This window comes from Anolis carolinensis, chromosome 2 (assembly GCF_035594765.1).
Source record: "Anolis carolinensis isolate JA03-04 chromosome 2, rAnoCar3.1.pri, whole genome shotgun sequence".
Taxonomy (NCBI): Eukaryota; Metazoa; Chordata; class Lepidosauria; order Squamata; family Dactyloidae; genus Anolis; species Anolis carolinensis.
In genome coordinates this window covers 181266676-181289393 of record NC_085842.1, presented here as the reverse complement: position 1 = coordinate 181289393, position 22718 = coordinate 181266676, and the positions used below count along the sequence as shown (strand labels likewise).

At 41.5% G+C, this 22718-nt stretch overlaps 1 protein-coding gene across 1 annotated transcript; it reads left to right on the top strand.

Annotated features, from left to right (window-relative positions):
• Window positions 1-2305: 2305 nt before the first annotated feature.
• Window positions 2306-17039, top strand: tktl1 (transketolase like 1). Its single transcript, XM_003216904.4, has 14 exons — window positions 2306-2513; window positions 4765-4882; window positions 5969-6082; window positions 6784-6881; window positions 7457-7648; window positions 7726-7853; window positions 7958-8151; window positions 8989-9153; window positions 9233-9389; window positions 11061-11191; window positions 13131-13214; window positions 14322-14418; window positions 14542-14661; window positions 16227-17039. The coding sequence occupies exons 1-14, from the start codon at window positions 2404-2406 to the stop codon at window positions 16397-16399; spliced, it is 1881 nt and encodes a 626-aa protein (XP_003216952.2). The 5' UTR covers window positions 2306-2403; the 3' UTR covers window positions 16400-17039.
• Window positions 17040-22718: the final 5679 nt, after the last annotated feature.

Genomic DNA, 22718 nt, shown 5'->3' with positions numbered 1-22718 from the left:
GCATGATGGTTAAGATGTTTGTGATGTAGCCAACAATAGACGAATGGGGTAAATGATCTTTGTAAGCCAATAAGGATATGCTTACCATTTTCTGTGGAAGTGATAAAAACCCTTGCAACCCTTTTGAAAATTGGACAAATCCTTTGATTGCATGTATGCATGTGTTTGTCACATTGCTAAGCTCGCAATAAATAGTTCTTTTGCAGTTTGAAGATCCAACTTTCATGGTGTCCTTCCTCGCCCTTTCCACAGAAAAGGGGCCTCCTGCTTTTGACTTTGGATTAAGATGAGTATTTTTACATCTTTTACATCTTTGGCCCTTCATCATAGGTGAGGATGATGTAAGGCTTACGGCTCTTTCACACTGCAAATTATGTTATTTTGAGTCCTTCCCAGGCTTCATCCAATAGAACTGTGGGGTTTTTAGTTTGGTCAGAGACCCTAAAAGACCTCTCTAGCTGACAATTCTAAATATCCCTTCCCTAAACTGTAAACCTCAGGATTCTATAGGATGTTGCTGTGGCAGTTAACATGGAAACACAGCACAAAAATTGTGTTGTGTGAGTGGGGCCTTGTGCTGAAGAGATCTTTCAAGGCATTAGTAAGTTGGATTTTGACTGTTTCAAAGCCTTAGGCCAAGGTCATCAGCATATATAAAGCTCTTTGTGAGTGGTGGTTGTGGCTGAGCGTTAGTAAAGATGTTAAACAAGGTTGGTGCAAGAACGCTGCCTGGGGTAAACCATTTTTGGGGTAAACCAAACTGAAATAATGGAACCATTTGCAAGTAAACTGTAGTGCCATTCAGTGTGGCTCTTACTCAGTTCCTGATCTTTTCAGTAGTACTGGTGGCACCAAAGAATTTTAGTGAAACACATAGGGTTGTTGTACGTCTTTCGGGCTGTGTGGCCATGTTCTAGAAGTATTCTCTCCTGACGTTTCACCCACATCTATGGCAGGCATCCTCAGAGGTTGTGAGGTATGGATGAAACACATACATTGTTACTTTCGACACTCTTGATGGCCATTCATAAATAATTTCCCTTTGCCCTATGTTTGGGTGAATTTAAGCAGACAATGATCCAGGGAGAGGTGTGAGAATAGAGTCCCAGTGCACCAACCAAAGCAAAAAAACTTTCTGTGGAGCCAGGTCTTCCCAGACGAATAATAGGCACTGCCAGTCTGATATATATTTTGGTAATATTTGACAAATAACTTCAATGGCCGGAGGTTATGGATATATTTATATGGTGCTTGCTGCACATTTTAAAATTGTTTTGATATGTTAATTGGGGTTTTTATATCGGGATATGATGTTTTAACTGATTATGTATTGTAGTCGGATGTATTTGTATGAATTTTATATGTTGTACGCTGCTTTGAATCCCACCCATGGGAGAAAAGAGGGATAGAAATGAAATAATAATAATAATAACTTATTCTATAGTCTAACGCAAGGGGAAAGCTATAGCGAAAAGAAACGATGGCCGGTGAAGCAGTCAGATGAGACGGCAGCCAGGCTTGTTGCCCTGCAGCTGTCAATCAGTCTCCTGCCAAAGTGACACCCTGGGCTTCCTGCCAGTGGTCCCCTTGACCTCAGGCTGCGCCAAGCCTCAAGAGCAGGCCTGATCCGCTGCCAGAGGAGAACAGAAAAGGAATTCCCCACATTCCCAGCTGCCTAGGGATTTGAGGCCTGGGCCCAGCAATTCAGGTGCGCTTTGCTGCTCTTTGAAATCCAAAGATATGCAGTTAAATAAGCAGTCAATGAACCGGGTAGTGTTGCTTGCCCTTTTGAATGGGCAGAAGAGCAAGTTGAGTGTGGGAGAAGAGAAACTTCTCTGGGACAGTATCAATGGGATAAAATCTTGGTTCCTCAATGGAAGCAGAGTGCATCAATAAAGGTTCATCGGTTCTGATAATGCAAGGGCAACAAAGGGAGTGCTATTTGTTCCACGAAGCAGCCCACGAGGGATGGGGGTGGTTTTATTTCTTTCTGTTGCCCTTTTAAAATGGCGCTGGAGCTGAGACCTCTGGCAAGGAAAAAAAGAACATTTCTGCGCGCCATCGCTTCTAAGGGGACTCTCATTTGTTGTAACGAGGTCAGGGTCGGGTCTTGATTCCAGGGACAGGAGGAGAAGCATTGCAAGGCACGCCCCGATGGCGCTGGGAAAGGCTGGCTGCGGGATGGCTGGCTAGCATCATATGAGGCGGCGCGGCCCAACCGCAGGCAAGACAGCAGTAGCCCGCCTGCAAAGCGCGCAGGCCTTGCGCAAGCCTTAGGCCACACGTGCTCGCCTCCCCCCCCCCCCCTCTGTGACCTCACTTCCTCTGGCGGCTGGAGCCCGGATCAAAAAAGCTTGCAGGCTCGACTGGCTGGCTTGAGTGGTGAGAGAGCACCGAGGCGAGATGGCCAGCAACTTTCCGAAGCCCGAGGAGAAGAGCCTGCAAGCCCTCCGGGACGCAGCCAACCGCCTCCGCCTCCACTCCATCCGCGCCACCTGCGCCTCCAACTCCGGGTGAGCCGCCATGGGATGGGCCTGCCTGCTCTCCTCCTTTTCTGTCGGGGTTTCCTCTCCTCTCTCTCGGGGGTCAGGCAGTGTTTCCCGGAGTGAGTCCGGAGTATCACTGCAGAAGGAGGAGAATGGACTTCCATTCATCCATCCATTCATTGGAAAGGCCCGCTTGCCGCCTCCTCATCCCTGGACGGGAATAAAGCGTGGGATCCTTCTCATACTTGGGCCCCATCTCTGCACTTCCATATCATCCCCATTAAATGCAGTGTAGGCCTCTTCTACACTGCCCTATATCTCAGGGCCCTTCTACACAGAATATCAAGGGAGAAAATCCCATAATATCTGCTTTGAACTAGGTTATCTGAGTCCACACTGCCATATATCCCGGTTCAAACAAAAAAAAAAGAGATTTTACTCAGCTGTGTGGAAGGGCCCTTAGGATCTGATCCCAGATTATCTGTTTTAAACTGGATTATATGGGTCTCCACTGCCAGATAGGGATAAAAATAATCTGGGATCAGATCCTAGGTTATAGGGAGCCATAGGGCCCTTCCAGACAGGCCCTATATCCCAGGATCTGATCCCAGATTATCTGAAAGTGGAGACTCAATTAAAATAGTTTAAAGTAGAAAACCTGGGATCAGATCCTGGGATGTAGGGCCTATCTGGAAGGGCCTGTAGACTCATACAAGGCAGTTCACTGCAGTTAAACTGCATTATTTGAGTCAATCCTGATCATATAATTATTGTGTTGTCGAAGGCTTTCATGGCCGAAATCACTGGGTTGCTGTGAGTTTTATGGGCCGTATGGCCCTGTTTCAGAAGCAGCCCCTCCTGACATTTCGCCCACATCTATGGCAGGCATCCTCAAAGGTTGTGAGGTGTTGGAAACTAGGTAAATGGGGTTTATATCTGTGGAATATTCAGGGTGGGAGAAGGAACTCTTGTCTGCCCGAGGCAAGTGTGAATATTGCAAGTGGCCAGTTTGATTAGCATTGACAGGGGCATCCCTGACATGAATCAATCAGGGCCAGTCAACACCTCCCAACAATGGATTCCCCCAGGCAGGAAACAGCCAGGCTTTGAAGCTGACAGGCTATTCAGTGCTAATCAAGCTGGCCAATTGAAACATTCACACTTGCCTTAGGCAAATAAGAATTCTTTCCCCCACCCTGAATATTCCACAGATATATAAACCCCACTTGCCTAGTTCCCAACACCTCACAACCTCAGAGGATGCCTGCCATAGATGTGGACGAAACGTTAAGACAAAATGCTTCTGGAACAGGGCCATACAGCCCATAAAACTCACAGCAACCCATATAATTATTATTATTTATACCACGCTTTATCTTTCCTGCAGGAGACTCAAGGTGGCTTAACATAAAAGCACCAACATACAATCTAAAATATACAAATATGCAATATACAATATAATGAGATTTCAAACTGTGTATTATTATATTATTGTGTTTATATCCCGCTTTTTCTCTCCACAAGAAGACTCAAAGCAGTTTACAATACAATTTAAAATCTACAAATATAAAAAATTAAAACAAAATTAAATATCATTGGTATTTTTAAATGAGTTAAAATCCATAAAAACATATTCAAACTAAAAACCACAGCACCCCCTGACTTTATCTTAGAAACTTACTTCTTTAAAAACCTGCATGAATAAAAAGGTTTTAGCCTGCCACTGGAAGGACAGCAGGATAGGGGCAATTCTGGCTTCCCTGGGAAAAAGGGAGTTCCAGAGTTGAAAGGGCAGCTACTGAGAAGGAAGGTTTTCTCTCTCCTTTCCGCCAATTGAGCTTGAGAGGGAGGTGGGACCAAGATAAGGACTTCTCCTGAAGAACTCGGGGGCCCAGGCAGGTTTGTACAAGGAGATGCAGTCAGCCAAATTCCCTGGACTTGAGCCATCTAGGGGCTTAAAGGTCATAACCAGAACTCTGGATTCTGTCCACAGCCAGTGAAGCTGCTGCAACAGGGGGGTTGTCACTTGTGGCAGCCAGCCCCAGTTAGCAACCTGTAGATGGGAATCTTTGTTTCTTCAATCACTTCCGGAGAGTAATTCCTGACCCTTTGATAAGAGGACTTTGCAGTTTTCTACTTTGCTGTGAATTCTGGGTTCGGAGAATCCCCGTTAGCAGTGGGTTGAGTGGGGCTCTTTCCAGCCTCTGGTCTCCCGTTTCTGACTGCCTGTTGCTGCTCTCATGGACCATCCTGGTTTGTTTGCCTTTTCTCCCTGCAGCCATCCAACATCATGCTGCAGTGCTGCAGAGATCATGTCTGTGCTGTTCTTCCATACCATGCGCTACAAGCCCCAGGAGCCAGGCCACCCCAGCAATGACCGCTTTGTGCTCTCCAAGGTGGGTACACGTATGGGGGAGATTTTCTCTGAATGAGGGAGGGAAAGAGCTTGGAAATGGGACTTGCATTTTGGACCAGAGAGCATCCAGTGTGCTTACTACTTATACAGGTTTCCAATTCTTGAAGATGGGGCAAGACAGATCATTTGGGGACCTCTCAATCTCTACACAGTGTTCTCTCACTTATTGCGGGGGTTAGGTTCCAGGATCACCCGCAGTGTGAAAATCTGCGAAGTAGGGACACTATTTATTTTAATATTTATACATTATTTTAGTAGTTATACACTATTTTAAGTCTTTATCAACCAATTGTGTGTTGATAAATTTCCTCCTCCTCCTCCTGTTGCCACTTGGGCTCCTTTCTCCCTTTGGCTTCTCCTTCTTCCTTCCTCCCTTAGGCTGTAAATTGTAATTTTTAATGATTTATAATAGTCTTTTACAGTTTATTGAAAAACCGCAAAACAGCGAATTCGCAAAAAGTGAACCGCGAAGTAGTGAGGGAACACTGTAAATCCTTCAATGCAGCTTGGTTGGTTTTCCTATAGTATTTGGCCTCAAACATTTACTCTAGAAACCAAATAGACTGGAGTAAGCAGCTTTAATGAGGCCATCGTCCACATAAAATTGTCAAAATGTCCTCCCAAATGAAGTAAAACCAGAAATGTTGGATGTCCATTTTTACTTTTGATTTTTTAAATGTTAACTAATGTTTCATACTGCCTATTGTTTTTTGTTTTGTCTTTATATTGATTTGTCATGTTATTACCTGGTTTATTTTTACTTTGCATATATTATTCATTGTATTTACTTATGTTGTAAGCCATCCCGAGTCCTTTCTGGGAGATGGGGAGGGGTATAAATAAAAATGTTTATTTTTATTATTACAGTATTATTATTAATCAATGTGTGAATAAGTGGTGATCTGTACAAATGGTAAATATTTACTCCTCAAGACTTCCAGGAGAGTTAATTCCTCCCATTTTGCCAGGAAAAGGGTAGTTGAGAGGTTGCCAAGGGTGCCTTGGGGAGGGCTTCGTTGCCTGAGCTATAATCTTCATGATGTTAATACCTGCTTTTTTCTGACAGGGCCATGCTGCTCCAGTGCTCTATGCTGCGTGGGCTGAAGCTGGTTACATCAAAGAGCCAGAGCTCCTGAAACTAAGGAAAATAGACTGTGATTTGGAAGGTCACCCAACCCCGGTAAATGCTTTGCTTAGAGCAGCACTTCCAAACTGTGAAGTCTTTGACAAATGACCCTGCTCATCATTTATAAGTCTGTGTTATGTTACTGTCTTGGAATTGTGCTGGATGAAATGCACATAGAAAGGAAGTTGCTACTTAGATACAATGATTGGTGCTTACATGGATTGATTATTTTTTGGTTACAGTTTATATGTCTTACTAATACTATTAACTGGTTTTGTACATTTTAATCATAGTTTGAGGATGTTATTGATGACTGTAAGCTATTTTGAAGATCAGGAGATATCAGAAAAGTAGAACTTTAATGTCATGGTAGTACTGATATTGCTTGTTCATGATGAGCAACTGATGCTCAAAAATGATTAGTAGAATACCAAAGTTACCAGAGCAGTCCTATTTTTCTTATGCATTACAGTGACTCACTGATGAAGAACCATAGTCAATTAGTGAAATGGGTCTCATTCCACTCTGAAAAATTACTTTGTAAACTAGATATTGCAGCAATAGGTCTTGAATACTGGTTCAGTTACTTAGGTAGGTTCATATGTATGTTGCTGAGGTGGAATACTAAAATATTCCATGCATTCATATAGCAAGAGATGTGAATTGTATCCTCATATGTGGAGGAAAAACAACAGGTTTCTTTGAATGTAATCTGTGAAATGGCTAACATATGATGGCGTACCTTCTCTTTACAGAGGCTGCCTTTTGTGGATGTGGCCACTGGTTCGCTGGGACAGGGCCTGGGAGCGGCCTGTGGAATGGCCTATACAGGCAAATACTTTGATAAAGCCAGGTGAGCTGCTACTAGCAAATCTGCAAAGAGTGGGCAATTTTGAGAGGTAGGGGGAACATGTTGGCCTACATAGTTAATATGTGGAAATTACAGTAGAAATTGACAAATTAACAGTGTTGTTGATGGATAAGAAGAATAGAAATCATTTTATCAATTTGAGGGAAAGGGAAAGACTTTATGTACAGGTTTGGAGACATAAAATGTTGTGATATTCACTTGTAAATGTTAAAACAAGCAGAAGTAAACACTCATTGGATACAAAGTGGAAGAAAAAAGGTTAGTTATAAGTTTCTTTTTGTGTGTTTTGTATTGTCAAAAAATTAATTAAAATATTGGGGGGAAATGCTACCCACTTCTTGTGTTAAGAAGAACATTTTATTGATTAGCCCTTAGGCCATATCAAAGTACCAAGCCAAACAACCAGGCTTGAAAAGACCTGATTACATTCTATACTTCTTGTGTTGACTTTCAAACAAAGTTCAGCAATGTTAAGAAAAGACAATATGGTTTGTGGGAGGGACCTATCTTTTTCTCCTTTGCTTTAGTGAACTCTGATTTGATGTACCCTTTCTCAGTTATCGAGTGTACTGCTTGATGGGTGATGGTGAATCATCGGAGGGATCTGTGTGGGAAGCCCTTCAGTTTGGATTTCATTATAAACTGGATAATCTGGTGGCCGTCTTTGATGTCAACCGGCTAGGGCAGAGTGAAGCAGCACCACTAAAGCATGACACCGATATGTACCGCAAACGCTGTGAAGCCTTTGGGTAAGTACTGCCAATGGCTTTTCCCTTGTTCTGGCAAGGAGCCTGCTTCTAGTATCAACCATACCGTTTTATTCTAGATGGAATACCTATGTTGTGGATGGTCATAATGTTGAAGAACTCTGCCGGGCCCTGTGGCAAGCAAGTCAACAGAAAGGGAAGCCTACAGCTATTGTGGCCAAAACTTTCAAAGGACGAGGAATCTCAGGTAAATGTGGGTCCTTGGTCATAAGGGTGGTGAGTGGTGGTGATATAGAAGAGGGCTTGCATTGGCATTACCTGATAGTACCTGCTAAATGTTCTTTGTCTCAGGTGTGGAAGATGCTGACAACTGGCATGGAAAGCCCATACCAAAGGACAAAGTGGAGTCTGTCCTCAATTCTATTCAGAGCCAAATCCAGACTAATAAAGTCTTTTCTATCCAACCGCCTGCTCAAGATGTACCAGAAATCAGCTATAAGGATATCAAGATGCCCTCTCCTCCTGCTTTCAAAATTGGGGAAAAGGTCAGTTACTCCAGATTCAGCCTCAAATGTTGTTATTACATTAACAATTTGCACCTTTTCTGGACAATTTTTGTCATTGCTTGCATACCAGAAAGAGCTCTTCAATTCCCAACTTCCTCGTATATATGTGTGCATGTATGTATGTTTACTAATGTTTGCGTGTTTGCTTCCTCCTTGTAAAAAGCAATGCTTTGGGAGTTTTGGTTACGAAAAAGAAGAATGGCCAAGTACCTGAGTATTTTGCCTTGCAGACCCAAGTCTAACTCTCTCTCTTTCTCTACATATTTTTCATCTAGAGTGGATAAAGTTTGGCCCCGATACTGCAATTCTTCCTTCCCATGATTATTTTTAGAGCCCTGATCCTTCTAGAGTTGCTGGAAGGCCTTTTGGGGGGTCTGGTCATGAGATAGTGTGAATGGCGTTTCCTGGAAACGTCCATGAACAGCAATTCCCTTTTTAAATAGGTTTAACATTAGAAAACCTATTGTTCAATATGCAGAAATAGACAATTTTTTGTTTTTGTTATTTTAGCAATCTGCAGCTACCAAATGTGTCCAGTGGCCAAAAATGGCTGTCAAGTTCACTGTGATTATTCAGTCCCCCATGAGTTCTCTTCACACCTTCATAATTCCAGTCTGATGACAGCCCCTCCCAGTTTAAATCTTGAACAGAATCCAGAACAATATGCAAATTAAGTATGTTTTATACAACTTAGGAAAAACTGCATAACAACCAAAACCAAATTTGTATATAGAAATGCAGTCTTCACCTACTGCTCTGTGGCAAATTACAAGTGTCATGCAGTGTAATTGAAGGTGGCTTCCTTTATCTCCCCAGGTGGCCACCCGGAAAGCCTATGGTTTAGCACTGGCAAAGTTAGGAAATGCTAACTCCCATGTGGTAGCCCTGGATGGTGATACTAAGAACTCTACTTTTTCTGAACTCTTCAAGCAAGCTCATCCTGAACGCTATATAGAGTGCTTTATTGCTGAGCAGAATATGGTGAGTTTCAAAATTTGAATTCTGTCTGTAGTGGGTGATTTGTTTGTTTTAAATAAGAATACATTATTTTGTGTTGCAGGTCAGTGTAGCCCTGGGCTGTGCTGCTAGGAACCGTACCATTGCATTTGCCAGCACCTTCGCTGCTTTTTTTACACGGGCATTTGACCAGATCAGGATGGGAGCCATTTCCCAAACAAATATAAACCTTTGTGGGTCGCACAGTGGAGTTTCTATTGGTATGTATGGCCTAATGTATAGCACCTGTGTTTTGTTAGTTATATTTATAGCAAGCTTGATATTCAGTCCCCCAACATGATTTTTGTTTTCTTTGAGTGAGTCCTTCCTTCTATACCCCAGCCAGGTTTATGTGTGTTGAGGAATCTGCTTTGTTCCCCTTCCAGTCTCTTTCATCTGATTTACCGTCTGAAATTGTGGTACTCAAAATGCTGATCCCTGGACCATGCTGATCCAAGAAAGAAAGAAAAAAAATTACCCAAATGATCTAGCCCTCTTTATCAATAATAGGAAGCCCTCTACATCAGATAGTCTGAGAAGCACTGGTCTAAATTAGTTGAGCAGCTGTGTAGAGTAAATCTGCATGGAGCCCAAGCACATTTCTGGAGACATGGCTTTGAACCATTAAAATAAATCCCATATTGTATGTTTACTTTAATATTGACAGGTAAAAGCATTGTGTAGTGATTTCCATGTTGGACTTGGTCTCTTGGAGACTAAGATTTAAATCTTCATTTACCCATAGAAGCCTACTGGGTAGCCTTAAACAAGTCTCATTTTCTTAGTCATAGGATGGAGCCTCCGGTGGCGTAGTGGATTAAAGCCTTGTGACTTGAAGGTTGGGTTGCTGACCTGAAGGCTGCCAGGTTCGAATTCCACCCACGGAGAGCATGGATGAGCTCCCTCTATCAGCTCCAGCTCCATGCGGGGACATGAGAGAAGCCTCCCACAAGGATGGTAAAAACATCAAAACATCTGGGCGTCCCCTGGGCAACGTCCTTGCAGACGGCCAATTCTCTCCAGAAGCGACTCAAGTTGCTCCTGACACGAAAAAAGTCATAGGATATAATCAATGGAAAACCCTTTCTAAATATTATCAAGAAAACCCTATGAGATGATTGCTGTACACTCTAGTCTAATTGAAGATATATAACAACAAATCAGAACCACAGATAGTCGATTAAATTTGGTCAGTTCTCTTTTCAGGAAGTCAGTTCTCTTCTCGGGCCATAATAAAATGTTGGATGCACTTGCTTTTGGACTGCAAGTTCCATAGCCCAATCCAACATATCCACTTCCGAAGTATGATAGGAGACATCCATAAACATCTGGGGACTTATTGATGTAGAAAATGTAGTTTTAGAATGTTTCATAGCTACTCCTATTAGAATGAGAAGAGTCCTTTCTACTTTGTACCTGTCTGGTTTAGTGATTCAAATGTTTGGGCTAGGACTCTGGGAAACCAGGGTTCAAATCTCCACTCAGACATGAATACCACCCCCACCCACCCACCGGTTGACTTTGGGCAAGCCACACATTCTGAGGATCACAAAGGTAAACCTCTAAATAATCTTGCCAAGGAAACCCTATGAGTGGGTTGCCATCAGGCTGTAGCGATTCAACAGCTGAATATATACTGTATGAATTTAAAACAGCAGTAAAGACCTGTCTCTTCCGGTGGGCCTATCCAGGTGACTTTTAAATTAAGAATTTTAAATTATATATTATTTTTTTAATATGCATTGATTTTTTTACCAATGTTTTAACTGGTAAGTGTGCTATGTATTTTTAACAGATGATCCATGCTATATTTTAATATGTTGCTGTTCCCTGCCTTGACCTGTGGTTATGAGTTATGTGGTTTTCTCTTCCCTGTTTGTCTTCCTCACTAGGTGAGGATGGACCTTCTCAGATGGCCTTGGAAGACATAGCCATGTTCAGAACCATTCCAGGCTGCACTGTGTTCTACCCAAGTGATGCTGTTTCCACTGAACATGCTGTCTGCTTGGCTGCCAATACCAAGGTAGGTGTATAAAAGAGCTACTTCGCTACCTCCCAGAAAGTAAGGGCACTTCACATTTGAAAGCAGCTTCTGAGATAATCCTATGCAGGCTTTCAGTTTTTATTTTATTTTAGTTTCTTGCTTTTATATTTGAGAATCATTTTGTGATTAGTAACCCCACTAAGAATGCTTTAAGTGAACACTGCTTGAAGCATGTTATTCTGCTATGCTTTCCATGTGACCTCCAATCTATATATATAAAATGATAAAGTTGTTTGCGCAGTGACTATAACAACAAAACTAAACATCCCAGAAATACGAAATTTGGCAACACAATACAAAAGGCTTGCCTCCAGGTTACAACAACACAACCACACCACAAAACCACAATCCAGACCCACAAAACTCACAACAACGCATCATGCGATAAGAACACAACTAAACGCCCCAGAAATACAAAACTTGGCAACACAATGCAAAAGCCTTGCCTCCCAGTTGTAACAACACAACCACACCACAAAACCACACAGGACCCACAAAACTCACAACAACGCATCGTGACTATAACAACACAACTAAACGCCCCAGAAATACGAAACTTGGCAACACAATGCAAAAGCCTTCCCTCCAGGTTGTAACAACACAACCACACCACAAAACCACAATCCGGACCCATAAAACTCACAACAACGCATCGTGACTATAACAACACAACTAAACGCCCCAGAAATACGAAACTTGGCACACAACTAAACGCCCCAGAAATATAAAACTTAACAACACAACGCAAAAGCCTTCCCTCCAGGTTGTAACAACACAACCACACCACAAAACCTCAATCCGGACCCATAAAACTCACAACAACGCATCATGACTATAACAACACAACTAAACGCCCCAGAAATACGAAACTTGGCACACAACTAAACGCCCCAGAAATATAAAACTTGACAACACAATGCAAAAGCCTTGCCTCCCGGTTGTAATAACACAACCACACCACAAAACCACAATCTGGACCCATAAAACTCACAACAACGCATCGTGACTATAACAACACAACTAAACGCCCCAGAAATACAAAACTTGGCAACACAACACAAAAGCATTCCCTCCTGATTGTAACAACACAACCACACCACAAAACCACAATCCGGACCCACATAACTCACAACAGTGCATCGTGACTATAACAACACAACTAAATGCCCCAGAAATACAAAACTTGGCAACACAACACAAAAGCCTTGCCTCTCAGTTGTAACAACACAACCACACCACAAAACCACAATCCGGACCCACAAAACTCACAACAACGCCAACACTTCCCCAATCCCTACATTCACACTTGGCCTCCAAAAAAAAAACAATTACAATAATAACAATGACAACAACAACAAGAATCAACACCATCACAGGCAAGAAGCAGCCAGGCACTGAGGCTGAGAGGCCAGTCAGTGCTACACTGGGCCTCCAAAAAACAATACAGTAGCATTCAACTTATCCAACCTTCATGACCACAACAACAACAATAATAATAAACATCTACACAGGCAAAACAAAAGAAAGACTATTGTACCACAATAAAAATATAAACCGCACTCAGCAGAATCAGACATTACAACTAACAACAAACCAAAGAGAACAGGGATCTCAAGCAATTATCAATCAACACAAAAATTGAACAAGGTAACAGACTTCAAATACTACTACTAATGTGAGTATAAAGAAGGTGGAGGTCACAGCATAAATACAACCTAATGTAGACTGACCAACACCACCAGACTAAGCCACAGCATCGCGTGGCCGGGCACAGCTAGTGTCCATATAATTTTGGTGTTTACAGAGCCCTTTATATTTAATATGTCACCTATTCTCCTAGGATGTGTATTGCCATGGGATTTCAGTGCTATGTTTGGTGTTGTGCTTGTCCTCTGAACTGTGTTTTGTTGCTTCTCAGGGGATATGCTTCATTCGAACCAGCCGTCCAGAGACTCCCACCCTGTACTCCCAGGAAGAAAAGTTTGAGATTGGCCATGCCAAGGTAAAGGACTATAATCTGTCCTACACAAGAAAAAGTTGAGCGTTATAATTGAAGAACATGTTCTCCAGGGCTCTTTGAACATGGAATTGGAAGGACATAACATATAATGTCCAATACTTCTTTTTTGAGCAACTGTGATCCTAAATGTACATGGACAAGTGTGGCATCACTAGATTTTTATTTCAATTATAAGCTTAGCTTTTATTTATATTATTATTTTAACCACACTCTTATTTAGGACATGGTCCCAACAAAGTCGTATCTAGCAGGTGGTAGATAGACATTAGAGCCAGTTTAGTAAACTCTTCTGGCCAGTAATATGGTATTATCATATTCTGCAGCAAAGTCTAAAAGTCAGTCAGTTTGCCAAACCCACAAATTCAGAACCTGCCAAAAAAAACTATTGAATAATGATGTATGTTGACCACTAGATGGCAGAGTACTGACATTACTTGGGCAAATAATAATGAAATTACTGAGAGGTTAAAGGCACTCCACAGCCATTTGATCTTTCCAGCTAAACTTGGAGTCAGATTTCTCTTGTTTCCAGCTGTAGAGATAACGCATAGGATCTTGTATAAAGCTTCTGGAGAAGAATGTTGGGTTGTATTCAGGCAGAATCTGAAACAGTATGTGGCCTAAATGGGGCATTTGTACAGTGTTTTGGATGGCACAAGGAATACTGTGTTTGAGCCCAATAAATCCTAAATAAATCTGTTTTTTTAAAGCTGCCCTGGCCTTCAGCACAAAACCATACCAGGAAGCAAAAGTATAACATTTGTAACACTTTGTTACTGGAGCAAGTAAAGCTGGGAAGCATCTTGGATTTATGCCTTTTGCGCATGTTATTCAATGTCTTGTGTTCCACATGAGGGCCTAGAACTTAGCTTATAAATTCACCCAGTAGATGAATTAAACAAAATGGTTTTCATTTACAGCTCATCTTCTGAGGAAAGTATTTAATCTTAAGTTGAATTCTATCTTTCTCCTTGAATTGAAGAATATTTTGCTTTACATTAGGGAATAGCTATTGTTTAGATAGTTAAGTTGTTCCTGTGGTATGTTGGTGGGTCTGCAAATGCAGTTTCCCTTATCTATCTTTCATAGGTTGTGCGTAAGAATGATGCTGACAAGGTGACAGTTATTGGAGCAGGTGTTACGCTTCATGAAGCCCTTAAAGCTGCTGATGAGCTGGCAAAACAAGGTAACAGACTGCAGGAATCTTATAGGTTACAAATATCACTGGACATTGGGTACTGGTTTAACCCTGATCCCTACCCTTGCAGCTCCTTGCTGTATCCTTCATTGGTGTTTTTCTTTCTCCTAGGCATTCATATCCGGGTAATTGACCCCTTTACCATCAAGCCCTTGGATGCTAACACCATAATTTCCAATGCCAGAGCTACAGGAGGCCGGATCATTACTGTTGAGGACCATTATAAAGAAGGTAAGCCGTGTAGTTGTTTCAGACAGGACTGGGTGAAGCTGACTGGTTTTGTGACCATAGGCCAACGTGCTTGTGAAGAGAACTAGCCTCACTAAATTCTGTCATATTTTGCGTTTTGGTCCAGAAGTATTTTGTTTCCACAACTGCCAGTTGAGCAGGTGTAGCTACAAGTAGGTGTTGCCATGCTCTTTCAAGCTCCCAACAGAGTATACACAAAGGTTTTGCTTTTTATGTAGAGTAAAAAAGTATGGTATATATTACAAACATTCACCTATATTGGCCTATAAACTGCAGGTTTGGTCTGACTCACGATTGGATACTAGTTAGTTTATTACTCACGGGTCAATTACATTAGAGTTTCCACATTCATTTACGTCCCCATAAATCTAAACCCACATAGGGTTGATCTTAAGTTGATAATGGCTAGATATGTTTCTCCCAGGAAAGATGTTAGTGATGTGCCTGTAATGAATTATGACTCTATGTTGCTTTTAAGCTACAGCCGAAAGAAAGAGGCAAGTTTTCCTGAAGTTTGGGGATTACATATCAAAGAGTAATCAAAAATATGGTTTTGAAAGACAGGCTGTCTGCTTTGTTGTCTTATGATTGTGCAACACTGTACATTGATGGTTATACTAATACATTTACAGTAGAGTCTCGCTTATCCAACATAAACGGGCCGGCAGAACGTTGGATAAGCAAAAATGTAGGATAATAAGGCGGGATTAAGGAAAAGCCTATTAAACGTCAAATTACATTATGATTTTACAAATTAAGCACCAAAATATCAAATATACAAGTCTGCCACTTGTTTGGGAGCGTGGCTGAACCTGTGTTGTTGTTGGGTGTGCTGGCCTGCTACACGTTGCTGCCTAGAGAAACATCTGTGGATCCGGGTGGGATGCAGACTGCGTTGGATAATACAGAATGTTGGATAAGCGAGACTCTACTGTATTTATTTTATTTACTATATTTATACCCCGCCCTTCTCACTCCAAAGGGGACTCAGAGCGGCTTACAATAGGCAACAATTCGATGCCACACAAACATACAAATGAAGTAAACATATATATTAAAACTAAAAAGTTAAAAATATCTAAACTCAATATAAAACCAATTATTAAAAACCACGTAATCCAAAATCAAAGTCTGAGGCCGTTCCAGCCATCTTTGCACTATTCCGTATTCACTTATTACACTGAAAAAATTACTGTTCAAATGCTTGGTCCCACATCCACGTTTTTCTTTCTGAAGGTCAGGAGGGAGGGGGCTGATCTTATTTTGCTGGGGGGGGGGAGTTCCTCAGCCAAGGGGCCACCACTGAGAAGGCCCTGTCTCTCGTCCCCACCAACTGCACCTGTGAAGGAGGTGGGACCGAGAGCAGGGCCTCCCCAGAAGAACTTAACCTCCGAGGTGGTTCATAGAGGGAGATACGTTCGGACATTAGCAATAATAATACTTGACCAGAGTCGAATTGACAATGGCATATCTATGATACAGTTAACCCAAGCTTGCTGTGTAGAAAGTTCCTAACTGAAATCAGCTGTTCTCTCTTGTCTCTCTAGGAGGTATTGGTGATGCAGTGGCATCAGCTGTCTCTGGAGAACCTAGTATCTTAGTCCAGAGCCTGGCTGTGTCAGGAGTACCACGGAGTGGAAAACCAGAGGAGCTCCTGGATCTTTTTGGTATCAGCGCAAAGAAGATTATAGCAGCTGTGAAGAGCACCTTTGCCAACTGATAAAATTGTCTGGTTTTAGGTAGAAGGGTGCAGTGACAGAAACATGAAAAATGGGTTTGAGGAAATGTGACTGTTGTTTTTCTGGCAGCAGAATTTTTCCCTTTGTGACTAAGGAATCCTCTGATTTCCCATTTTTGATTTCTATCAATATGCCACTGTTAACATCCCACCTGTGGGCTGATCTTATTCTGAGTTCAAATGTAGCTTTAAAAATATTTCTGGTTACATTCCAACACCTTTCCCCACAAATAATATGCCATTCTTAATCTACTTGCATATTAACTAAGCCTGAAAATCTCCTGGCAAATGTATGTGGACCAAGTAGTGTATGTCTTACCTGAATTGGTTGTCACCTACTGTTGTGTCTGGCACCTACCCTACTTGGCGTTCCTCTCTCAGGCCTGTCATTCCAAGGCCATGTTGGGTAGACATTTCTATGGGTGGTTTCCTAGCAGGAGATAGTGATACATAATTAGTACTTGGTGCAGAATGCAACTGATTCCTACAGAAATGTTCTTTGTAATATCAGTAATATTGTCTTAGAACTGAACGTGACCAAGATAATTTTTGCTCGTTTTATGTGTACTGTGTTATTGTTAACAGTATACAGCCAACAAATCAGTAAATAACTTTGCAAGCCTTTGTGGATGATTTCTTTTGTAATAGGAAAAGGAGGAAATACATACTGTATTGCATTACTTGGGAGTGGAGCAAGGTGATACACAAAACTAGAGCCCTCTGTTGTTTTTCCTTTCCCTCATAATATGGAAGAATTAATATCCAGATCCAGTCAACATATTTTATTTCTCTCAGCGTCTGTTTCTGACAGGAAAACATGATGCTGTGGCAGGTTCAGTCTCATTCAGTGAATGAGGATGGACCTTACATGGATCTTTGTTGTGTTTTGGGATCATTTGCTTTTGGGTTCAATTCCTTAGTTAGTAGGAAGCAGTTACAATTAAGATTTGGCTCTTGCTGTCAGTCAGAGGAATTTTAAGATTCATATTAAAGGTACTGTAATTTTAATATCTCACAGAGTTGGGCAGGATGAAGCAGCCACTTTTAAGCAGTGGAGTACAAGAGGCAATGAATTACACTCCTAAGAGTTGCTTTCCAACTACAGCTCTGGAAATCCTCTCCAGTTATGACAAGTGCTGTAGCCAAAAAGTTCTCCAGGGAAGGGAACCAGTGAGCACCGGAGAATCATATCAGCTGTTTTTCTATCAAGGAAATAGCATCACAGAGACACAACCGAAGTGTGCCTTGCCCCCAAATGCTTAGCTTCAAAGAGTCTTTTTTGCACTTTTAAGTGGAATAGTGATTGTGCTGCAGGTGAGTTCTCTGATACCCTTCTCCCATGTTCTGCTCTGAAGAAGTTCTCTTAAGAAGGCGTATCATTAGAGGAGGTTGAAGGACAGCGTCTCTTCACTATTGTGTTACTGCCATCTACATGTCCTGTTTTTTTTTCCATTTTAGCCTTTCAAGCTTTGTTTAAAGCAGGAAACTATGGTGTCATGAGATGAAATATAGAAGAAACGTTCATATATTTCTTTCAGTACAGACTATGTACATGTGTACACTGTTTTTCACATGTATATATTCAGTGGTCTATATTGCAGATGGCTTTTTGCTTCATTCACTTGTAAATTTGTTTTTGCCTTTCTCTTTCTTTGTGTATATATATGTATATGTGTGTGCGTGTGTGTATATATATATATACACACACACACATACATACTGTGTATAGGCTTCACACACAAGGAAAAATGACTGCCTAAGGTACTGAATCTGTTAATAATCCTGGGAAATTATCCGTAAGCTACCTAAATCCCTGCATTTTGATCTGTGATACATTTGACATACTACTTGTGAAAATCTTATTCTACACATGAGGTCAAAACAATCATTTTGAGATAACTTGTATATGCTACTTGTATTGACAAAAATGTTTTGAGATGATTTTTCAAAATTGGGGTGGGGTGGATAATGGACAACAGGAACAGAAATTCAGGCTTTTTGATCAGTCTAGATGCACCCTTAAGTCGTATCGACTTCTTTCTTACACAGAAAGTGAACGTCTAAAAAGTGTATAAATTGCAAATATTAGAAAATCTGCAAAAATTAGTGACCATTTTCTATGTTTTGTTAGTTTGTATCCCTGTAAAATGTTAAATTTTGGAATGGCGATATAGGGTAGAACTCAAACTGAGAATCCAACCCTTGTCCTCCAGCTTGTTGGTAGTCACTCATGAAGAGCAGAGGACTTTTGGGAAAGCACTCATTATTTTAGCCAGTCTGTGCAATTTTAAACTGTTTGACAGTTAGATTGAAAGAAATCATTTCTTTGGGTTAAAATATTTTAATCTAATCTTCGAGATTGCCCTTGTTGCAGGGCTAGCATTTTCCATAGAGGAAAGGTATAATATGCCTTTTATTAGGCAACCATCCTTTGGCTTGTTATTGTTTTCACTCAGCCTGGATCTGGTTCTAAAATCGAACATAGAACCTCTCCTTGAACTTTCTTTCAACATACTCCCTCTTTGCAGCCAAAGTTCAGACTGGAAAACTTTTCAGGGAAGAAGCCTTCTTTGTTTACTTCACAGGGCAGAATTTACAATATACCATGAGATGCAGAGCCAATGTTAGGAAATGGGGCCACAACATGCGAGTGTGGGAAGAGCAAATCACAGACCACCAATTATAATGCGGGCTGAGCTCTGCCACATGCAAAATGGAGGACCTTACAGCAACACCAGAGGCACTAGAAGGGACCAAATTCTGGTCAAAGGAAATTTAGTATAATGCCAAGTTTTTTACTTTGTTGTTTTTTATGTATTACAGCTGTATTTTCAACTCCATTCTGACATGATACACATTTCTTTTTTTTCTTTTTTTTTAAAGTTCAAATGAATAAACCTGGAGGCATAATCATAAGAAAGTTATTTCATCTGACGCATTACACGATTGCCTAGAGGACTTTGTATCCTCTTATTGAACAATCTTGAGCTCTAGCTCAACAAAGCAATGCTTGTAATAAATGTGCTATCGTAAAGCTCCCACAAGACTGTTTCTATTTATCACTTTTAAGATCTTTGGACAAGGCATGTGAAACAGACATACAGTGTTCCTTCAATTATCGCTGGGGTTAGCTTCCAGGATCACCCGCAATAAGTGAAAATCCGCGAAGTAGGGACACTATTTTAATATTTATACATTATTTTAGTAGTTATACATTATTTTAAGTCTTTATCAACCAATTGTGTGTTGATAAATCATCTCCTCCCGTTACTGCTTAGGCTCCTTTTCTCTCCCTTTGGCTTCTCCTTCCTCCCTTCCTTAGGCTGTAAATTGTAATTTTTTTATGATTTATAATAGTCTTTTAGAGTTTGTTCAAAAACCGCAAAACAGCGAATCCGCAAAAAGTGAACCGCAAAGTAGTGAGGGAACATTGTATATGCCTTGCCTATATTTTAGTATGATGCCTGTATTGGCAGAAATATGTTACTGGACTTTGAGTGGATATGTGAAATTGCAAATATTAAATCCATGTTGTTGAATGCTTTCATGGCAAGAATCACTGAGTTGCTGTGCGTTTTCCGGGTGGTATGGCCATGTTCCAGGAGCCTAGGCAATTACAGATCCACCTAACCATAGTTTTGCCTAGTCCACATTTGATTAGTTTGTTTGCCAGAAGGTCGTGGGGGACCTTGTCAAAGGCAAATCCAGATATGCTACATCCACGGCGTTCCCTGCATCTATCCAACTTGTAACTCTATTGAAAAAAGAGATTAGTTTGGCATGACTTGTTTTTTATTAATATGTGTTGACTATTAGCGATGACTGCATTCCTTTCTAAATGTTTGCAGACCAGTTCCTTAACTCTTTTCCAGAATATTGCCTGGTATCGACGTGAGGCTGACAAGACAGTAATTGTTTCAGTTGTCCTTTTTTCCCTTCTTAAAGATCGGGACCACATTTGCCCTCCTCCAATCTGCTGGGACTTCTCCCGTTCTCCAAGAACTCTCAAAGATAATTGCCAGTGGTTCTGAAATAACTTCCTCTAGTTCCTTCAATACTCTTGGATGTAGTTGATCCGGCTCTGGGGACTTGAATTCGTTTAAAGTGGCCAGGTGTTCCTGGGCAACTTATTTCCCTATTTGGGTTTGGATTTCCCCTAATCCTTCATTCCATGTTGCTGAGGTTGAGGACGGCTTTCTTTTTGTGAGAAGACTGAGTCAAAGAAGGCATTAAGTAGTTCTGCCTTTTCCCTATCGCCTGTCAGCATTACCCCATCTTCTCCTCGCAGAGGCCCTATCGCCTCCTTGTTTTTCCTTTTTCTACCAACGTAAACAAGAAGCCTTTTTATTGTTTTTAATGTCCCTGGCAAGCCTGAGCTCGTTTTGCGCTTTAGCCTTGTGAACCTTTTCCCTACAGGAGTTGGTTATTCATTTGAATTATTCTTTGGTGATTTCTCCCTTTTTCCACTTCTTGTGCATGTCTCTTTTGAGTCTTAGCCCAGTTAGAAGTTCTTTGGATATCCATTCTGGCTTCTTTGCACTTGTCTTATTTTTTTTCTTTGTTGGCACTGTTTGCATTTGCGCCTTGAGTATTTCACTTTTGAAAAACTCCCATCCATTAACTCCCTTGTCTTTTAGCACTGGCATCAATGGAATGCCGCTCAGTATATCCTTCATTTTTTGGAAGTCAGCTCTCCTAAAATCCAGAATGCGTGTTTGACTTGTCTTTGTTTCAATCTTCCTTTGTATGGCAAACTGTAGGCGTACATGGTCACTTGCTCCTAAGGATCTAACTACTTTAACTGCATTGATCAGGTCCTCTGCATTTGTTAAGATGAGATCAAGAGTGGCCGATCCCCTTGTTGCCTCTTCTGCCTTGTGCACTACAAAACTGTCTGCAAGGCAAGTGAGGAATTTATTGGTCTTTGTTCTCTTGGCCGAGTTTGTTTTCCAGCAGATATCAGGATAGTTGAAATTGCCTGTGACTACTATATCTCTTCTTTGTGCCTGTTTGGTCAACTGCTGACAGAAGGCTTCATCGAGTTCTTCATCCTGGCTCGGGTCTGTAGTAGACACCCACGATGAGATCTTTTTGAGTCCCGGTTCCCTTGGTTCTTATCCAGATGCTTTCAAGTTGGTTTCCCAGATTGCAGTCTTGTGTCTCTTCTGCAATGTAACTTTTTTGACATATAAGGCTATTCCCCCTCCTTTCCCTTTTGTTCTTTTTCTGTAAAAGAGGTTGTAGCCCTCAATGACTACATTTCAGTGATGGGAGTCATCCCACCTGGTTTCAGTGATGCCTATGACATTGTAACTGTGGTGTTGTGCTAAAAGTTGGAGTTTGTCTTGTTTATTTCCCATGCTCTGTGTTAAATATCCAGAAAACCATGATAAAACTGTGCGCCAGTTGTGCCCGTATCTTGGGAAACCTGACTTGGCCACAGTGGTCCATGCTCTTGTTACATCCCAAATAGGCTATTGCAACACATGGTGTTACTTTTGAAGAATGTTTGGAAGCTTCAACTAGTCCAACAGGTGGCAGCCAGATTGTTCACTGGAGTGGTGTACAGGGAGCACACAACTCCCTTGTTATGCCAGCTCCACTGGCTGCCAGTCTGCTACCGAGCACAATTCAAAGTGCTGGTTTTGGCCCATAAAGCCCTAAACGGTTCTGGCCCAGCATAGTTGTCTGAACATATCTCCCTCTATGATCTACCTTGGATATTAAGATAGGGGAGGCCCTGCTCTCGATCCCTCCACCTTCAAAGCGCTATTGGTGGGGCCTTCTCAGTGGTGGCCCCTTGTCTGGAACTCCCTACCTGGTGGTCCCCTCCCTTCTGTCCTTTTGGAAAAACGCAAAACATGGCTGTAGGACCAGACATTCGAGCAGCAAACACAGCAATAATAATAAGGATTTATGTGTCTGATAATGGTCAGATCCTGGACTATGACCTAGACTTGTGCAATTTTTAAATGATGTTTTATAGTTGATGTTTTAATTATCTGTTTTAATTGTAATTTTTTTCTATACAGTAATTGTTGTTTTGGCATCTAATGATTGGTGGTTGTGAAGCCGCCCTGAGTCCCCCCCCCCCCCCTCCCCGGGATGAGAAGGGCGGGATTCAAATGTATGAAATAAATAATAAATAATAGCAACCAGACTGATTGATAAGTGGCAAATAGAGGGAGAAAACATGGAGGGAGAGATAGACTCAATATTTTTAGGCGCGAAGATTACTGCAGATGCAGACTGCAGTTGGGAAATCAGAAGAGGTTTACTTCTTGGGAGGAAAGCAATGGTC

Coding starts and splice junctions, on each gene's coding strand:
- tktl1 (XM_003216904.4), top strand. CDS start 2,404: ATGGCCAGCAACTTTCCGAAGCCCGAGGAGAAGAGCCTGCAAGCCCTC. Junction 9,154..9,232: donor TTATTGCTGAGCAGAATATG/GTGAGTTTCAAA, acceptor TTTGTGTTGCAG/GTCAGTGTAGCCCTGGGCTG. Junction 14,662..16,226: donor TGAGGACCATTATAAAGAAG/GTAAGCCGTGTA, acceptor TTGTCTCTCTAG/GAGGTATTGGTGATGCAGTG.